The sequence below is a fragment of the Papio anubis genome, chromosome 1 (genome assembly GCF_008728515.1).
Source record: "Papio anubis isolate 15944 chromosome 1, Panubis1.0, whole genome shotgun sequence".
Classification (NCBI taxonomy): Eukaryota; Metazoa; Chordata; class Mammalia; order Primates; family Cercopithecidae; genus Papio; species Papio anubis.
In genome coordinates this window covers 83,002,056-83,017,259 of record NC_044976.1, presented here as the reverse complement: position 1 = coordinate 83,017,259, position 15,204 = coordinate 83,002,056, and the positions used below count along the sequence as shown (strand labels likewise).

Below are 15,204 nucleotides of genomic sequence, written 5' to 3'. Positions count from 1 at the left end.
CTGGTTTTGACCTCCTGACCTCAGGTGATCCACCCATCTCAACCTTCCAAAGTGCTGGGATTATAGGCATGAGCCACTGCACCTGGCCTAAAAATCAACTTTAATATTTTATTTACTGTAGTCAAAGTGAGGATGAGAGGGGGACTGTGCATACCCAAAGTGACTTTTGTTGTGAGTTTGTAATAATGTGAAGTTTTTGAAAATTTACATCTAGAATTTTTTTTTCAAAATGGAGTCTTGCTCTGTCACCCAGGCTAGAGTGCATCTCGGCTCACTGCAGCCTCAACGTCCTGGGCTTAGGCAATCCTCCTTGCCTCAGCCTCCTGAGTAGCTGAGACTATAAGCACACACCACCGTACTCAGGTAATTTTAAAAAAGTTTTTGTAGAGACAAACTTTCACTATACTTCCCAGGCTGATCTCGAACTCCTGGCTTAAGCAGTCATTCCACCTCAGCTTCCCAAAGTGCTAGGATTACAAGTGTGAGCCACCCCACCCAGCCTAGAAATATTTTTAAAACTAGATCCTTTTGGCTGGGTGTGGTGGCTCACGCCTGTAATCCCAGCACTTTGGGAAGCCGAGGCGGGCAGATCACGAAGTCAGGAGATCGAGACCATCCTGGCTAACACAGTAAAATCCTGTCTCTACTAAAAATACAGAAAAATTAACCTGGTATGGTGGCGGGCACCTGTAGTCCCAGCTACAGACTGAGGCAGGAGAATGGCGTGAACCCGGGAGGTGGAGCTTGTGGTGAGGCAAGATCGCACCACTGCACTCCAGCCTGGGTGACAGAGCAAGACTCCATCTCAAAAAAAAAAGAAAAAAAAAAAATCCTTTGAAACATGTGGACTATGCAACAAAGATAGCAAGATTAATGATATTAATTTGAATTTGTTCTATTTCTTACCTCACTCAGAACTGCAGATGAATCATCCTGATGATTTACCTTCACTATATTTAATGCCTCACTGTATGTACTGCCTTTTCCCTTCCTTGTTTTACAACAGGTTCTGATCGGGACAATCTTATAGTGCACTCGAGGCAGCCGCAAAAGAAGCCTCACAATGTATCTAATGGGTCTCCAGTTTGCATGTCTAAACTTACTAAATCTCTTCCGGCTTCACCTTCCACTTCAGACTTTTGCCAGACACGTTCCTGCGTATCTGAACATAGGTATTTGTCTATAGGTGATCTTTTCACATATTTCTAAAAATTGGTAAAGTTGCACTGCTGAGGAGAAGGTGGTGTGTCTGTAGTATTAGGAACAATAGAGATTTTGGAGAGGAATTTAGTAGATGATTTATTCATTCTACAAATATTGAGTGTCCAGTATATAAAGACACTGTGCTAGATGCTGGGAATACAATGGTGAACAGGTAGATCTGTTCCTTGTCCTCTTGGAGGTAAATCATGTGATGTGTGTCTTTTTATTTCACATTTAAGATATAATTTAGAACATAATCTTAATTATAGGAATTAATATTTTGAGTACTTTAATTGTATTAAATAGATGGATATTGTTTTGACAGTTTTTGTAGAGTACATATCTTAACATTTTTTTCTGGCATGCCCATTTTATTGTTGTTGAAGGGCAAAGAACTGAGAAATGCCTGTTCATATTGAGTGATAAAATCTGTGCCCAAGGATGACAGTGTGAAAAAACGTGGCTCTCCACCCTGGGAAACCCATATTTTGCTCTTAATTACTACATTTTGGTATTTTCCTCTATCTCAAGTTACTATATCATTTTCTAAAATAATACCAATACTCTGCTTCAGCGCCAATTCCAAGATTAATTTTAAACGAAGTAGAGAAAGCATGTAGACCATTCCTAGTAAGATAGAGAGGAATAGAAAAGGTCAGAGGGGTAAGTTAGAAAGTATGGTGGCAATCTCTTTGCTCTTAATTAAAAGGAGGAGACAATGGCCTTGGAAAACAGTCAGAGCTTGAAGCAAACTCGGCCTGTGTTAAGAGACTGGAGTGGAACTAAGGGTTGAAGAAGCCAGCTGGCCCTTGGGCCAAGAATTATGAAATAGATGGAGTTTAAAACAAGAAAGGAAGCTTTTAAAAGGAGGAGGAGGACACACTATAAGTTGTAGTTGACTTTTAAGAGGTGCGGGGATTAGGACTCCAAGTAAATGTTAGAGGGGATGAAAAAGAGCTAGGTAAGAGCACTCTAGGCAAGTGTAGAGACCCTGAGGTGGGACACACCTCATTCATTTGCAGTGCTGACCAAGACCTAGAGGTGTGAGATGAGGATGGAGAGATGTAAAAGTTCAAATACGCACAAATACAGAGAGGATAAAATCATGAACCCATGTGTACCTATGACGCAGGTTCAACAATTATTAACTCATGATCAATATTGTTCATACATAATCCCACTCTGCTCGCTGTCTCCACCCCACCCCCAACACATCTGGGATTTTATTTACAGAATATTTTAGTGTGCATTTGTAGGTCAAATATTGTTCTAAGGGGAATAGAAAAAACATTAGTTTTAAGAGAGTGAAAAAGAGTACTGTTTTATAATGTCGAAAACAGATTGTAGGAGTCTAATAGAAACCAGGAAATCCAGTTAGGAGGCACTATTGGAGTGGGAACGAAAAGACAATGGTAATTTGGACTAGGGTCATAATGTAAAGGTAGAAATGCTTGAATTTGGGACCTATTTTGAAGTTAGACCAGTAGATGAATTGAATATGGGAAGTGAAAGTTTGTTTATTTTACAATCAAAAGATAATGTGTAAGCTCATAGTATTTTCTTACATAGAATGTTAATCAAACTTCCAAATTTGACCAATCAGAACTATCTGTATAGACACAGATGCAAATTCTAGCCACCATTGACAAGTAATGCATTTTATATCTAAGAGATAGCATAACATAGTTGTCTCAGTTGTTTTTATATATTTTACATATTTAGCTTTTTATATCATTGTTTTTAGTTGTGAAATATTTGACAAATATCTCTTGAAGACCTTGTTTTATGTTTAATAAAGTTCAGCATTTAGTACCTAAATCATAGGGTGTTGCAAGTTAAGTGTTAGTATATGTAAAGTACTTAAAAGCAGTACCTAGTTCATTGTAAACATTTAGTGAGCATAAAAATAAAAATATATGTACACAAATATAAACATGCTTTTTTTTGTTTCTGAGTGCTCCACTGAACAACATCAGTGGCATAGAAATAATTTTGGAGCTTAAAGGAATTAAACTATTCATTGTTAACTAGCCTCTAAGAGGAAAACAAACAGAAAAAAGTTTTATGACTAATAGAGAAGCTGTGCAGCCTGACATGGTTCTTCACATTTTAAATTATTTGATAAACTTGGTTCTCTTGCTCCCGAAGCATTTTGGATCTCGGTTTATATTAATATTACAACAAAATAATTAGGAGTATTTGTAGCTAATTTCTACAACATCCTCATTGTTCTTTCACTGTAGAATGGAATTTTACATAAAGGCTGTGCCTTAGATTCCAGGCAAGGAGACTTGTGCGTAAGTTACTTACAAAACTTAGTTTGATCATTTGTGCAAGGGATTCTGATGACCGAATTACTGTAATTGTTGGTAAATAAATTTATAGTAATTTGGTCATCAGAATCCCTTGTACAAATCATTAAACTAGGCATGCACCACCACTACTAGCTAAGTTTTTGTAGAGACAGGGTTTCACCATGTTACTCAGGCTAGTCCTGAATTCCTGGGCTCAAGCAGTTTGGCTGCCTCAGCCTCCTAAAGTGCTAGGATTATAGGTGTGAGCCACTGCTCCCAGCCTTTTTTTTTTTTTTTCCAAGTAAAATTTTAAATTAGATGTGTGGCTTAGATTTTTAGAATTGAACTTAATTTTTTTTTAAGATTGCCACATTATGAGGTTGAATTATTAAACAAAAGTCACAAGAAATGTACATTTAGAAAAGTTTTTGTGAAAAAAATTACATGTTCAGTTGATAAAAAAGTATTCATTAGCTCAACTGCATAGATTTTAAAGTTACTGTTTAACCAGATTTATTGTTTTGAGGCTGACTGAACCAAAACCATCTTGCTATAGAGTCTGGTCTTTTAGCCACTTCTGTAGGCACTCATTAAGTATCTGTCTGAATGGATAGATGAAAGCATACTTTAACAATTGGACATGTAAAGAAAGAAGATATAAAGAGATAAGTAATAGTGGCAGAAAAACGGGGACATTTGGAATATTAGCTTTCAAAACCCTTAAGCTCTACTTTAAGCTTCTCTACCTTAAACTTCACTTGGCAGCATGCATCAAAGTAGACTAAAGGGATAAATAAAATAAATAGATAAGATAAAAGTGATAAATTACGCCATTTTGAAACACTTCTTTTTACTGTTTTTGATCATGTGTCCTCCAAATTTACGTAAATTCGCACAAGACATGGAAGCAATGAGACCCTAGACATCCAGGCATGTGTACAGTATAAAAGAAGGAGAGGGTAGTCACTAAGATCTGCCTTTCTTTTCCCAACAGTTCAATCAATGTACTGAATATGACTCCTGAAGAAATTAAACCAAATCAGGTTGGAGGAGAATGTACAAATCAAAAATGGAGTGTGGCGTCAAGACCTGGATCACAGGAAGGTTGCTATAGTGGATGCTCCTTGACCTACACAAATTCTCATGTAGAAAAAGATGACTTACCTTAGACATGTGGACTGGAATTGTTTTCATTAACATATTCATCAAATTTCACATCTAAGTTGAAACAGGGTGTGTCATAAAGTCAATTATCTCTAATAACTTAAGATGGTCTAAGTTGTTTGTTTGGACTTCCCCGTCTTCCCCCAAAGAATTGAAATCTTAAATCTATTTAAAAGGATATAAAAGCTTTGGATATGTATTTTTAGTAACAGAAGCATCTGGTTCTGTGAATAAAGGAATGTATAGATGTTTGGATGGAAACAAAAGCACTAGAATGAGTTTCCTCGTATAGGTATTAAAAATAGCACTTTTAGGAAACTGATTATTGTAAATGTTTAATTTTGTCTCAAATATAGTTGGCATTGGAAGTTTAGCCTTTACTTGAATGTATACTGTAGATTTTTAACAAAGCAAGTTCTATATTTATTATGTTTAGTGTGATTTGAAATTACCTCTTTCATATGTTTTAAATAAAGTGAAATTTATGTATGTTTTGTACATAGATATACATGATTATGTTAAGAGGCTTTAAGATTTAAAAGTTTCACACAACCATAAGTATAGTATTTCATGCCAGTAAAATTTTTTTAGTGGTATTCTGTTTACAGATGTATTAGGACCATTGATGCATTACATTTAAGAATTCTTTTTAATACATCTGGGCAATAAAGATTGAAAGCTATTCCATGAAGCTGAGTTCTTTAGATAATCAACACTACTAACATTACATTTTTGAGATTTTTATGACATTAGATTTTTATTTTGTATATGTAAGATATTATAATTTTTAAAAGGACTATTGATAGAGGAATAGGGGCAAAACAACAAAAGTACCTTTGAATAAAACAATTTAAGAAATTGGTTTAAGATATTGGATGATAGAAGATATTTAAGATATCTAGATGATGATATTTTCCTTATGAGATGGGTACCAGTATAGTAATATCTGTATACTAACTAGGGCTTTGTATTGTCAATAATTTTTTAATAATTTTTTAATGAAGTATTTGCCACTAAAGAAATATAATGTAAAACCATCAAATTTTATAATTGAGATATTATGATACTCTGGAAAAATGTGTCATTTCATTTTCAGAAAACTCTTAGGCTCTCTTCAGTCTCTGTAATGTTTCTGATTGCATGTTTCATGAAAAGTATGTTGTTGTTTTGATAGTAATAATAATAAATGTAGGCTCAGCTCTTTCCCAGGATTTTCATCAAAAAGCTTTAAGTGCCTAACCCTGCTTGTCTCTGTACATAGAAGCCTGCACAGATCCAGTCCTTGCTAGGTATCGTAGTTTAGGCCCATTTACTTTCCCCTGTACTGGCAGTTCAGCCACTTACATGCACTCACCCTCTTTGTGGCTATTTTAAATTCATATTATTAAAAAAACAAAAAAACAAAAAAAGCCACTTATTTGTGTTATCCATTCACTATACATAACTATGTAACTCTTTGGAGTTGCATAGCAGCAGCCATTTTTTTCAGGGCTGATAGGATATCATTAAGAGTATCTTATGAGACATTAGTGGATATACTCATAATACAGTAACCATATTTATAGTTTTAAAGAGCTAGCTCTTGAGCATTAGTCACTCAGTACCTTCAGCTTGATGCATGGTCACTTCTTTACTATTTAAACTACTACACATGGTACAAAATATCGAAGACACTACCATATTCTAAAGGAAGAAATCTAGCTGGGATGTAGGCTTTTTTTGTTTTTGCTTTTGTTTTTGTTTTTGTTTTTTTGTTTGTTTTGCTGTTTAGCAATAACATGGTCAAAAAAGGCAATCAGAAATTTTAAATGCAGTTAATGGATACATTTGTCAAGAATTTTCCCCCCAGGGTTTTCCATGGTGTACTTTGCAAGAAATAAGCATTCTAATTTTTAAATCTCTTTAGCAAATATTGTATTTTATGACAGTGGAGTTCTGGAAACCAGCATCTGTTTTTCGTTGCGTGTTTCCATTTTAAAGTGAGTTCTCAAATTGGAAAGAAAAATTCATTGAGACTTACTTTAAAATCTAAAGTGTGAAAGAAACAGCAGAGTGAAAGCCAGACTCATTGCACCTTTGATGTCTGCATAGATCCAGAAGTTGGACATTTTACCTAACAACATCACTTTTGTTAAACATTCCAACTCCAAAACGATCCCCAGTCACTTTAATCTCAGAATGTTGGAATGATATCTGTTGAAAAACCCAGGACTCCACACACAAAACTGCTAAGATTTTGTTTCCCATCTCTTTCTAGGTGTTTGCAATGTACAAATAATACAGCTGTGCTAATCTCACATTTAGCCATGATAGATGATGGTTCTAGAGTATACTTCCATTTGTAAGTCCTCCTGATAATCTTAAGCGCTTTCTTGTTTATCACTATGTAAATCTGAAATATTTTGTACTTCATTTGTTTTTATCCATTCTGAATTTTCAAAGCATAAAAATGTGAAAGAAAAATTGAGATAAACATTTTGTTCACTATGAAGTATTTGCATCTGCAATCTATAATGAGAATGATATTAAATTATGACTAAAATTTAACAAATAGTATTTTCTTATAGAAGCAATGTATTAAATGATTAGAACACAGGACAGTTCACAGCAAATTGTTTACTTACGTGGCATAATTGAAATACTATTATTTGGAAAGAGTTCTATATTGCTTACCTTAGCGAACCAGAATTGTTCATAGACTTGTGATAATATGGTGTTATGGGAAAACATTTCGTGCGCATGATGAAGAGAGCACCGTTAATCTAGTCTTGACTGCCCCTGGTGGAACATTTGAAAGCCCCTGGGACCCCAGGAGAGAGGTTTTTGCAGCATGTATGCCTGGAACACACTTGTGAGTTAGCAAGACCCTGCTGTGATTACGCTGTTGTACAGGTCTTCAAAGTATATTGCCTAATATAAGTCATGTTATTTCTAGATTGGATTTTAAGTAAGTATGGATTATGGAAGTCTAGTAAATATACTTTTCTCTATGTTTGTCCTTTTTCAGTCTTTTGATAAGCATTTATGAAGTACCTACTGTATGTCAAGGGTTACAACTACTTTCCAGTCCTTGGAGATACGAAGACAGATAAGCATGCTGCCTGCTATTGAGAATCTGAGCTGAGTGGAAGACCAACTATTAAACCTACATTGTAATAAACAATGGTAGATGCCAATGACACATTCAATCTGTTCATAAAACATGGACTGATGGGTTTGCTCCAGGGCCACATTCGTTTCCTAACAGTAACGTGGCTAGGCTTCCATTTATAAGTCTTAGCAGTATTTCCTTTGTGAAGTACTATGTAATAGATGATTGTTTGCTAGATTTTGTTTTCTACCATCAAAATGTTGACCTGCAAAGCAGCGTAGGATTTTCTCTCCTCAAGAACATGTATTATCTAGTAGAAAAAGCATTCCCAAAGATTTGGCCCATGCAGATAAGGATAATGAAACTGGTCACTCTAATCCTTTCTCTAAATATACAGTGTTTTTCAAGCTGGATATAAATTAGAGTGGGTGAATATTGATTAAATTATTTGATTTATATAAAATCAAATGATCGAGGTTTTTTTGAACATTTACAAATAATGGATTGCTGAGAGCTCAGGAAGTACTGTACTGTCAGTAACATGAAGCTCCTGATAAAGATCCACCTCATTCATATCTTTGAGCTTCAGAAATACATGTACCTAGTATATAATGCTTAACAGCACAGAATATTTATTGATGAGAAATATGAAATACTGATGAAACAACACATTTCTTTACTGGAGTGAATGGACTATGAATTTGGGGTTAGAATCCTAAAGCTCTTCTTTCTCAAGAGGGTAGGAACCTTGTCATGAATCCTTATGCATGTGTATTTCCAACCCTATCTCAATTCCTTGCATATAGAGTATCATGATAGAGTAGGTTATGCTACAATTAAACATTAAGTCAGTGTGGCTTAATAAATTTAATTTATGCTCATGAAATGTCCAGTGTGGACTGGGCAATCCTCCATTTTTAGCTATGCCATCTGGAACACATGGTCTCCAACATTGCCAAATCAGACAGCACGCAGACTAGCAGATGGTGTAGGATATTTTTAAGGGCCAGACCTGAAAGAGACATGCCTTCCACCTACAGCCTCACTGCAAGCAAGACTGGAGGTATAGATAGAACATGTAGCTATTTGGTGAGCACTTACAGTCTGCTACCGAATGTAGTTGATGCTAGATATTTCATCCATGCACATTGCTCTGCAAGGGGTTTAGTGCTGATTATTAAAGCAAGTATTTTTAATTTTTGGAAGGAATGTATTTTAAAGCTTCTCACACATTCTAGCCTTTTTATAATACAAGTTTCTCAATGTTCAAATGGTAGTTTCCCTCATTTAGTTATTAAAATATCTTACAGTGCGCAAAACACTTTTATTTTTCAACTGTCAGGGAATCTTAACCTTCCTATTTTTAGAGTTGATAACAGACTCAAGTGTTAAATAATGAACCCAAGGTCACATAACTGCTATTAAGTGATAAGACCAGACTTTAACCCATATCTTAGGTTTGCTAAATTTCCACCTTTTCCCACACTGCTGCAGTGCCTGCTTGGAGGGCTTTCTAAGTGAAATTCTTCACCCATTAGCTGCCACCTATAATCTACATCAAAAGTAGTGATCATTTGGTGCATGTGCAAGACTTGGCCTCCTTTTTTTGTGGTTGGTTACCATGGCAAATCTATTCAGGGTTGGACCACTACCTTTTTGCAATTAAGGTATTAAGGATTTCATTGAAATAGCTATTTTAGTAGTTTATGTTACTCAAAAGGCCATTGAGTAATCTGAAGATACATCTAGATCGCCTGCAATTTGTGTGTGTGTGTGACAGTGTCACCCAGGCTGGAGTGCAGTGGTGCAGTCTTGCCTCACTGCAGCCTTGCTCTGCTGGGCTCAAGCAGTCCTCCTACCACAGGCTCCCAAGTAACTGGGACTACAAGTGTGTGCCACCAGTGGTGCCTGGCAAGTTTTTTGTATTTTTTTATAGAGATGGGGTCTCACCATGTTGAACAGGCTGGTCTTGAACTCCCAGACTCAAGTGATCCACGCCCCCCTTGGCCTCCCAAAGGGTTGGGATTATAGACGTGAGCCACCGCCTCTGGACAGCCTGTATTTTTCTGCCCTGCCATTTTGTTCACTCTTGGCAGTTTGTGTGCCGTGTCCCACTGTGGCTACAGTCACAGTGACCAGAAATACCTCATTTTGTCCAAAAGATTCAGTCACCTTTTGCAGACATTTTATCATGAAAAATATAGTAGTAGAATTAAAGAACGTGAATATTTTTACTCAGTTTTAGAAGGAATACAGCTGATGTAGGGCAGCTGGATATTTTCTGGTTTCCCTGTTGCATCTGCATTTAGATAGATTTTCTTATTTCTGGTCTGTCATGACAGTTTAATTCCTGTTGACAGTGCTCTGTTAAAGCAAACCATACCCCAGCCCAGTGTACTCATTAGAAAAAAGTAAACGTTTGCATATTCCCTAGAACCCTAAAACTGATAACAAGAACCCTCCATTCTGGCTTTTTGGATCCAATTTTCTATTATATATGATGTCTAAACCGAGGTGGTGAATTGTTCATCCCAGCCAGGCATAGGGTCAGACAACTGAGTTCCCTAGGTTTAGACTGCTAGTGGTTAGCCATGACTACTATGGCTGGTTTTGTTAACCTCTAAGTATAGTTTTTACTTGACTATAACATGCTGTAATTTATTTACCCTACCTTGAGATTTTTTTCTTCTGTAATTTTCAGCCCAGAATTATTATCTCAAACTAAACTTGTCTTTTGCATTTTTAATTAGTGAAGAGGCTCAATGAAATGCAATTTTCAAAAAGAGTGTAAAGCTTTTGTGGAATATCAATTTAATTTCTAACCACTTTTAGTTTCTTTTATCTTGAAAATCTTTTACCTTGATAGCTAGTTGATTTGATTTTGTAATGTTATTCCTTTTAAGCAAAGAGGTATTAAATAATAAGGAAGACTGGGTGCGGTGGCTCACAGCTGTAATCCCAGCACTTTGGGAGGCCGAGGCAGGTGGATCACCTAAGGTCAGGAGTTCGAGACCAGCCTGGCCAACATGGTGAAAAAAATACAAAAATTAGCCAGGCATGGTGGCAGGTGCCTGTAATCACAGCTACTCGGGAGACTGAGGCAGGAGAATTGCTTGAACCTGGCAGGGGGAGGTTGCAGTGAGCTGAGATCGTGCCATTGCACTCTAGCCTGGGGGACAAGAGCGAGACTTCATCTCAAAAATAAATAAATAAATAAATAAGGAAAATCTCTATAAATTAGATTATCAGTGAAACTAAACTTTTCCAAACAAATAAATTTTGAGATTCTGTGTTAATGCCCCAAAGAAAACTAGAAATCCAACAACTAGCCACACATAAAGCCTTGGCACATATGTTCTAAAGAAACTGTTTTGATCTTAAACCATGAAAAAGTTTAACTGGAGTTTTAAAAATCACATTGCCCTTTTATTTCCAAAGCACTCGTCTTCATTTTTATCAAGGGCAAAGATCTGAGGAAACAACTCATAAATGCTTTTCGTTGTTGTTGAGGCAGAGTCTCACTCTGTTGCCCAGGCTGGAGTGCAGTGGTGTGATCTCAGCTCACTGCAACTTCTGCCTCCCGTGTTCAAGCAATTCTCTGCCTCAGCCTCCCAAGTAACTGGGATTTCATGCATGCACCACCATGCCCAGCTAATTTTTGTATTTTTAGTAGAGACAGTGTTTCTCCATGTTGGTGAGGCTGGTCTCAGAGTGGTCCTGACCTCAAGTGATGTGCCTGCCTCAGCCTCCCAAAGTGCTGGGATTACAGGCATGAGCCGCCGCACCTGGCCTCATAAATGCTTTTAATTGAAATTCTTTGATAAGGAACGAAAAGACTATGGTAAATCTCAGAGGCAAATTCTGGCCTTGGCAGTGAGGGCCAGAAGGGGGTGTACGTCGGAGACACAGTTGCTTGTGGTGTGGTTTCCCAAAATCTGGAGGTGCACATTCCTGTTGACTCAACAATCTTTCTCTGGACTTGGTAGCCTTCTGTTTTGCAGACCCCCAAGTACTGTACAACTGGGATTCACTAATTATAGCTTGAGTGACTATAAATTGTTATCTAAATGAGAAACTTTTGATATTGAAATGGGGAGCTATTCATGATTAGGCCTGTACCACAGTGGAAACTGGCACAAATGGTCACCCTGTGTATAGTGGAAGCCCTGTCTAAGTAAGCAGAACTCTGACTTGAGTTTTGATTGTTGAACCTGTAAACCAAAAATAAAATCCTAAGCCCCCCCAACTATTTGAATGGGCCCCTTCTCTCAGCCAAGGGCATTCCAAAGTTAACCTGAAAAACTAGTTCAGGCCATGATGGGAAGGAAGGATCAGACATGCCTGATTATACCCTCCTTCCTCTTGGAATTCAGGAAAAGCTAACCAGCATTAATATCAACACAGACTTTAAGTCTTACAAGAGACATTTACAATCTATGCTCCCTGAAGGCTGTTACCTGGAGGCTCTATGATAAAACGTTGGTTTCCACAGCCCCTTATCATCATAACCCATACATTCCTTTGTATTGATTCTAAGTCTTTAGATAATAACTCATTCAGGTGGCACGGTTGCTCACACCTGTAATCCCAGCACTTTGGGAGGCTGAGGCGGGTGGATCATGATGTCAGGAGTTTGAGACCAGCCTGACCCATGGTGAAACCCCATCTCTACTAAAAAAAAATGCAAAAATTAGCTGGGCGTGGTGGTGCATGCCTATAATCTCAGCTACTCACGAGGCTGAGGCAGGAGAATCGCTTGAACCCAGGAGGCAGAGGTTGCAGTGAGCCAAGATCGCTCCATTGCACTCTAGCCTGGGTGACAGAGGGAGACTCCATCTGAAAAATAACATAACATAACATAACATAACACAACATAATGTAACTCATTCAACAAATTGCCAATCAGAAAAATTTTTAATCTACCTGTAACCTGGAAGCCACTGCTTCAAGTTGTCCCACCTTTCCAGATTGAACCAATGTACATCTCACAGGTATTGATTGATATATTACATCTTCTTAAAAAGTGTATAAGCAAGTCACACCCAGACCATTTTGGGCACATGTCACCAGGACCTCTTGAAGCTATGTCATGGGCCTCTCCTTAACTTTGGCAAAATAAACTTTCTAAATTGAGACCTATCTCAGATATTTTTTTGTTCACAAACCCTAATCCCTACAAAGGTACTTCCTTTAATTCGTGCCTCAGGTACAGTTTCTAAAAGATGGAATCAAGTTGTGGTCTAACCTAATATATAGTCAGCTCTCCTATAACACTCATAAACACCATGTAAAAAAGCACAAGTTTGTCTCAATGCAGTTGACATATTAGGAAACAATTTGAGCATAATGCAAAATTTGTTTTAGCTTATGTGTGATTCTGTTAGTGAGAAACACTAAGTGAATGCAGAAAGCTGCCCAGCTGATCCAAACTAAACAGTAACACACAAAACAAATATACATCTCAAATGTCTACTGTTACAGTAGATAGGTAGTCAGGCATGAGCAGGGCAGGAGAGGGCTCCCCCACCACCCACCAGGAGGTCAGGCGACCATCAGATGATGGTATGGCAGTTACCACACTGCCTCTCTCAAAATGATCATTGGCAGCCAGGCCTAGAAGAGGCAGTTTCCTGATGGTTCACGGTTGTCACACTAACGTGATAATTGATTGCAGGCACCAGGGAGAGGCAATTTCCCAGATTAAAAACACTTGAAATTGGTAATCAGCTTCCAATAAAATCTCAGGAATTAGGTGAGTGAGCTTTAACATATGCATTAAGAGACAAAATGGCAGAGTATGGCCTCCCTGGGGCATTTCACTAGAAGAGGGAAGAAAGCCTCAGGTGAGCATGCATACAACTTCCTAAACACACTGTGCATGCTCACCTCCCGAGCACAAGGAGGGCACTGTGCGTGTGAGCGCCTACCCTAAGGGAAGAATTATGGGAAAAGGGACACAAGACCCTGGAAGTATGCCAGTATGTTCAACCCCAAGTCAAAAGGTCAGATGTCGCACTTATCCTTCAAGTCACCTGCTTGTGTCTCTTCCATGCGTACTTTCCTTTCTTTCCTGCTCTAAAGCTTTTTAATAAACTTCCACTTCTGCTCTGAAACTTGCCTCAGTCTCTTTTTCTGCCTTAAGCCCCTCTGTCGAGTTCTTTCTTCTGAGGAAGCAAGAATTTAGGTTGCCGCAGGCCCATCAGTAATTTGGATATTCACCACCACTAACACCACCATCTATCTCAGTTTCCCATGTACATTAAAAACAATACTCATCCCTATCTGATGTTACAATTTTCCCCTGGGATTTTAGACAACTCTCCTTCTACCACTTCATAACATACAAGCTGCAACCCTTCCAACCCCTACTTCCACAAGCTAACTTCCAGTCTTTTTCAAGGTAGAGTATCATGTTTGTGGTATTGTTTTTGCATTTCTTAACCACTTAACATGTATAAAACTCTGCTACCATTTTTTATTAGGATCATATTTTTTAATGAGTCAGTGATGAATTATTATTATTTTTTTTGAGATGCAGTCTTGCTCTGTCCCTCAGGCTGGAGTGCAGTGGCACCATCTCGGCTCACTACAAGGTCCGCCTCCTGGGTTCATGCCATTCTCCTGCCTCAGCCTCCCGAGTAGCTGGGACTACAGGTGCCCACCACCATACCCGACTATTTTTTTTGTATTTTTAGTAGAGACAGGGTTTCACCGTGTTAGCCAGGATGGTCTTGATCTCCTGACCTCATGATCCACCCGCCTCGGCCTCCTAGAGTGCTGGGATTACAGGCGTGAGCCACCAGCCCGGCCCTGATGAAATTTTTTACTGCTGTGCACCTAACTCCATTTTCCCCATAGGTCCTGTTATTTTTACTATAATTCTGCAAAACATGATTTTTAGGGACATATGTGTTGTATTAAAGCAGAGTTGATGAAAAAGAGCGCCTTTTGTCCCTCCGCTTACCATATGCTGACTGCTGACAGTCTCTCAAAATTCCATGCTAGCTTTCCTGATTCTACACATCTGTAACAAAGTATTATTTGAGGGACAGAAACTTTAAAAATTGAAAACAACCATCAAAAATACATCAAGCCCTTGCTGTGCCAGGCACAATACTAAGCCTTAGTAAGCCATTTATTTGACTTTTCCTAACAACTCTCTATGCAGAAGCTATTGTTACACTCACTTTATAGATGAGAAAACTAATGCAAAGAAAGGTAAAATTGCCCAGCGCCACACAGCTAATACGTGGTGAAGAAGGCATGTGAACACCAGGAATCATTTTATAGCACATTTTCTACTGAATCTGATGAACTTGCAAGTGCCTGATTGCATGCTGCTCACTAGGGGTGTTGCCTGAGAGGTCTGGATGGGCTGAGCTTGAGAAAGGATCAACATGCCTTTGGCTAGAGACTTACTGCATCCATCCTTGGAAAAGGAAAAGAAATGGC

The 15,204-nt window shown here is 38.1% G+C and overlaps 1 protein-coding gene across 8 annotated transcripts in view; it reads left to right on the top strand.

The window, feature by feature from the left end:
- The window catches only part of SSX2IP (SSX family member 2 interacting protein), a 47,619-nt gene extending 39,399 nt beyond the window's left edge, over positions 1–8,220 (top strand). For 4 of the 8 annotated variants that reach the window (XM_003892121.4, XM_017963069.2, XM_003892122.4 and 1 more), the window contains 2 exons: positions 1,007–1,172; positions 4,492–7,837. In XM_003892121.4, coding sequence (XP_003892170.1) covers positions 1,007–1,172; positions 4,492–4,666 — 341 coding nt within the window. In that variant the 3' untranslated portion in view covers positions 4,667–7,837. Of the gene's footprint in view, positions 1–1,006; positions 1,173–4,491 lie in introns of all 8 variants that reach the window. The other 4 variants (XR_649921.4, XR_001906485.3, XR_649919.4 and 1 more) reach the window with 4 other exon arrangements.
- Positions 8,221–15,204: the final 6,984 nt, after the last annotated feature.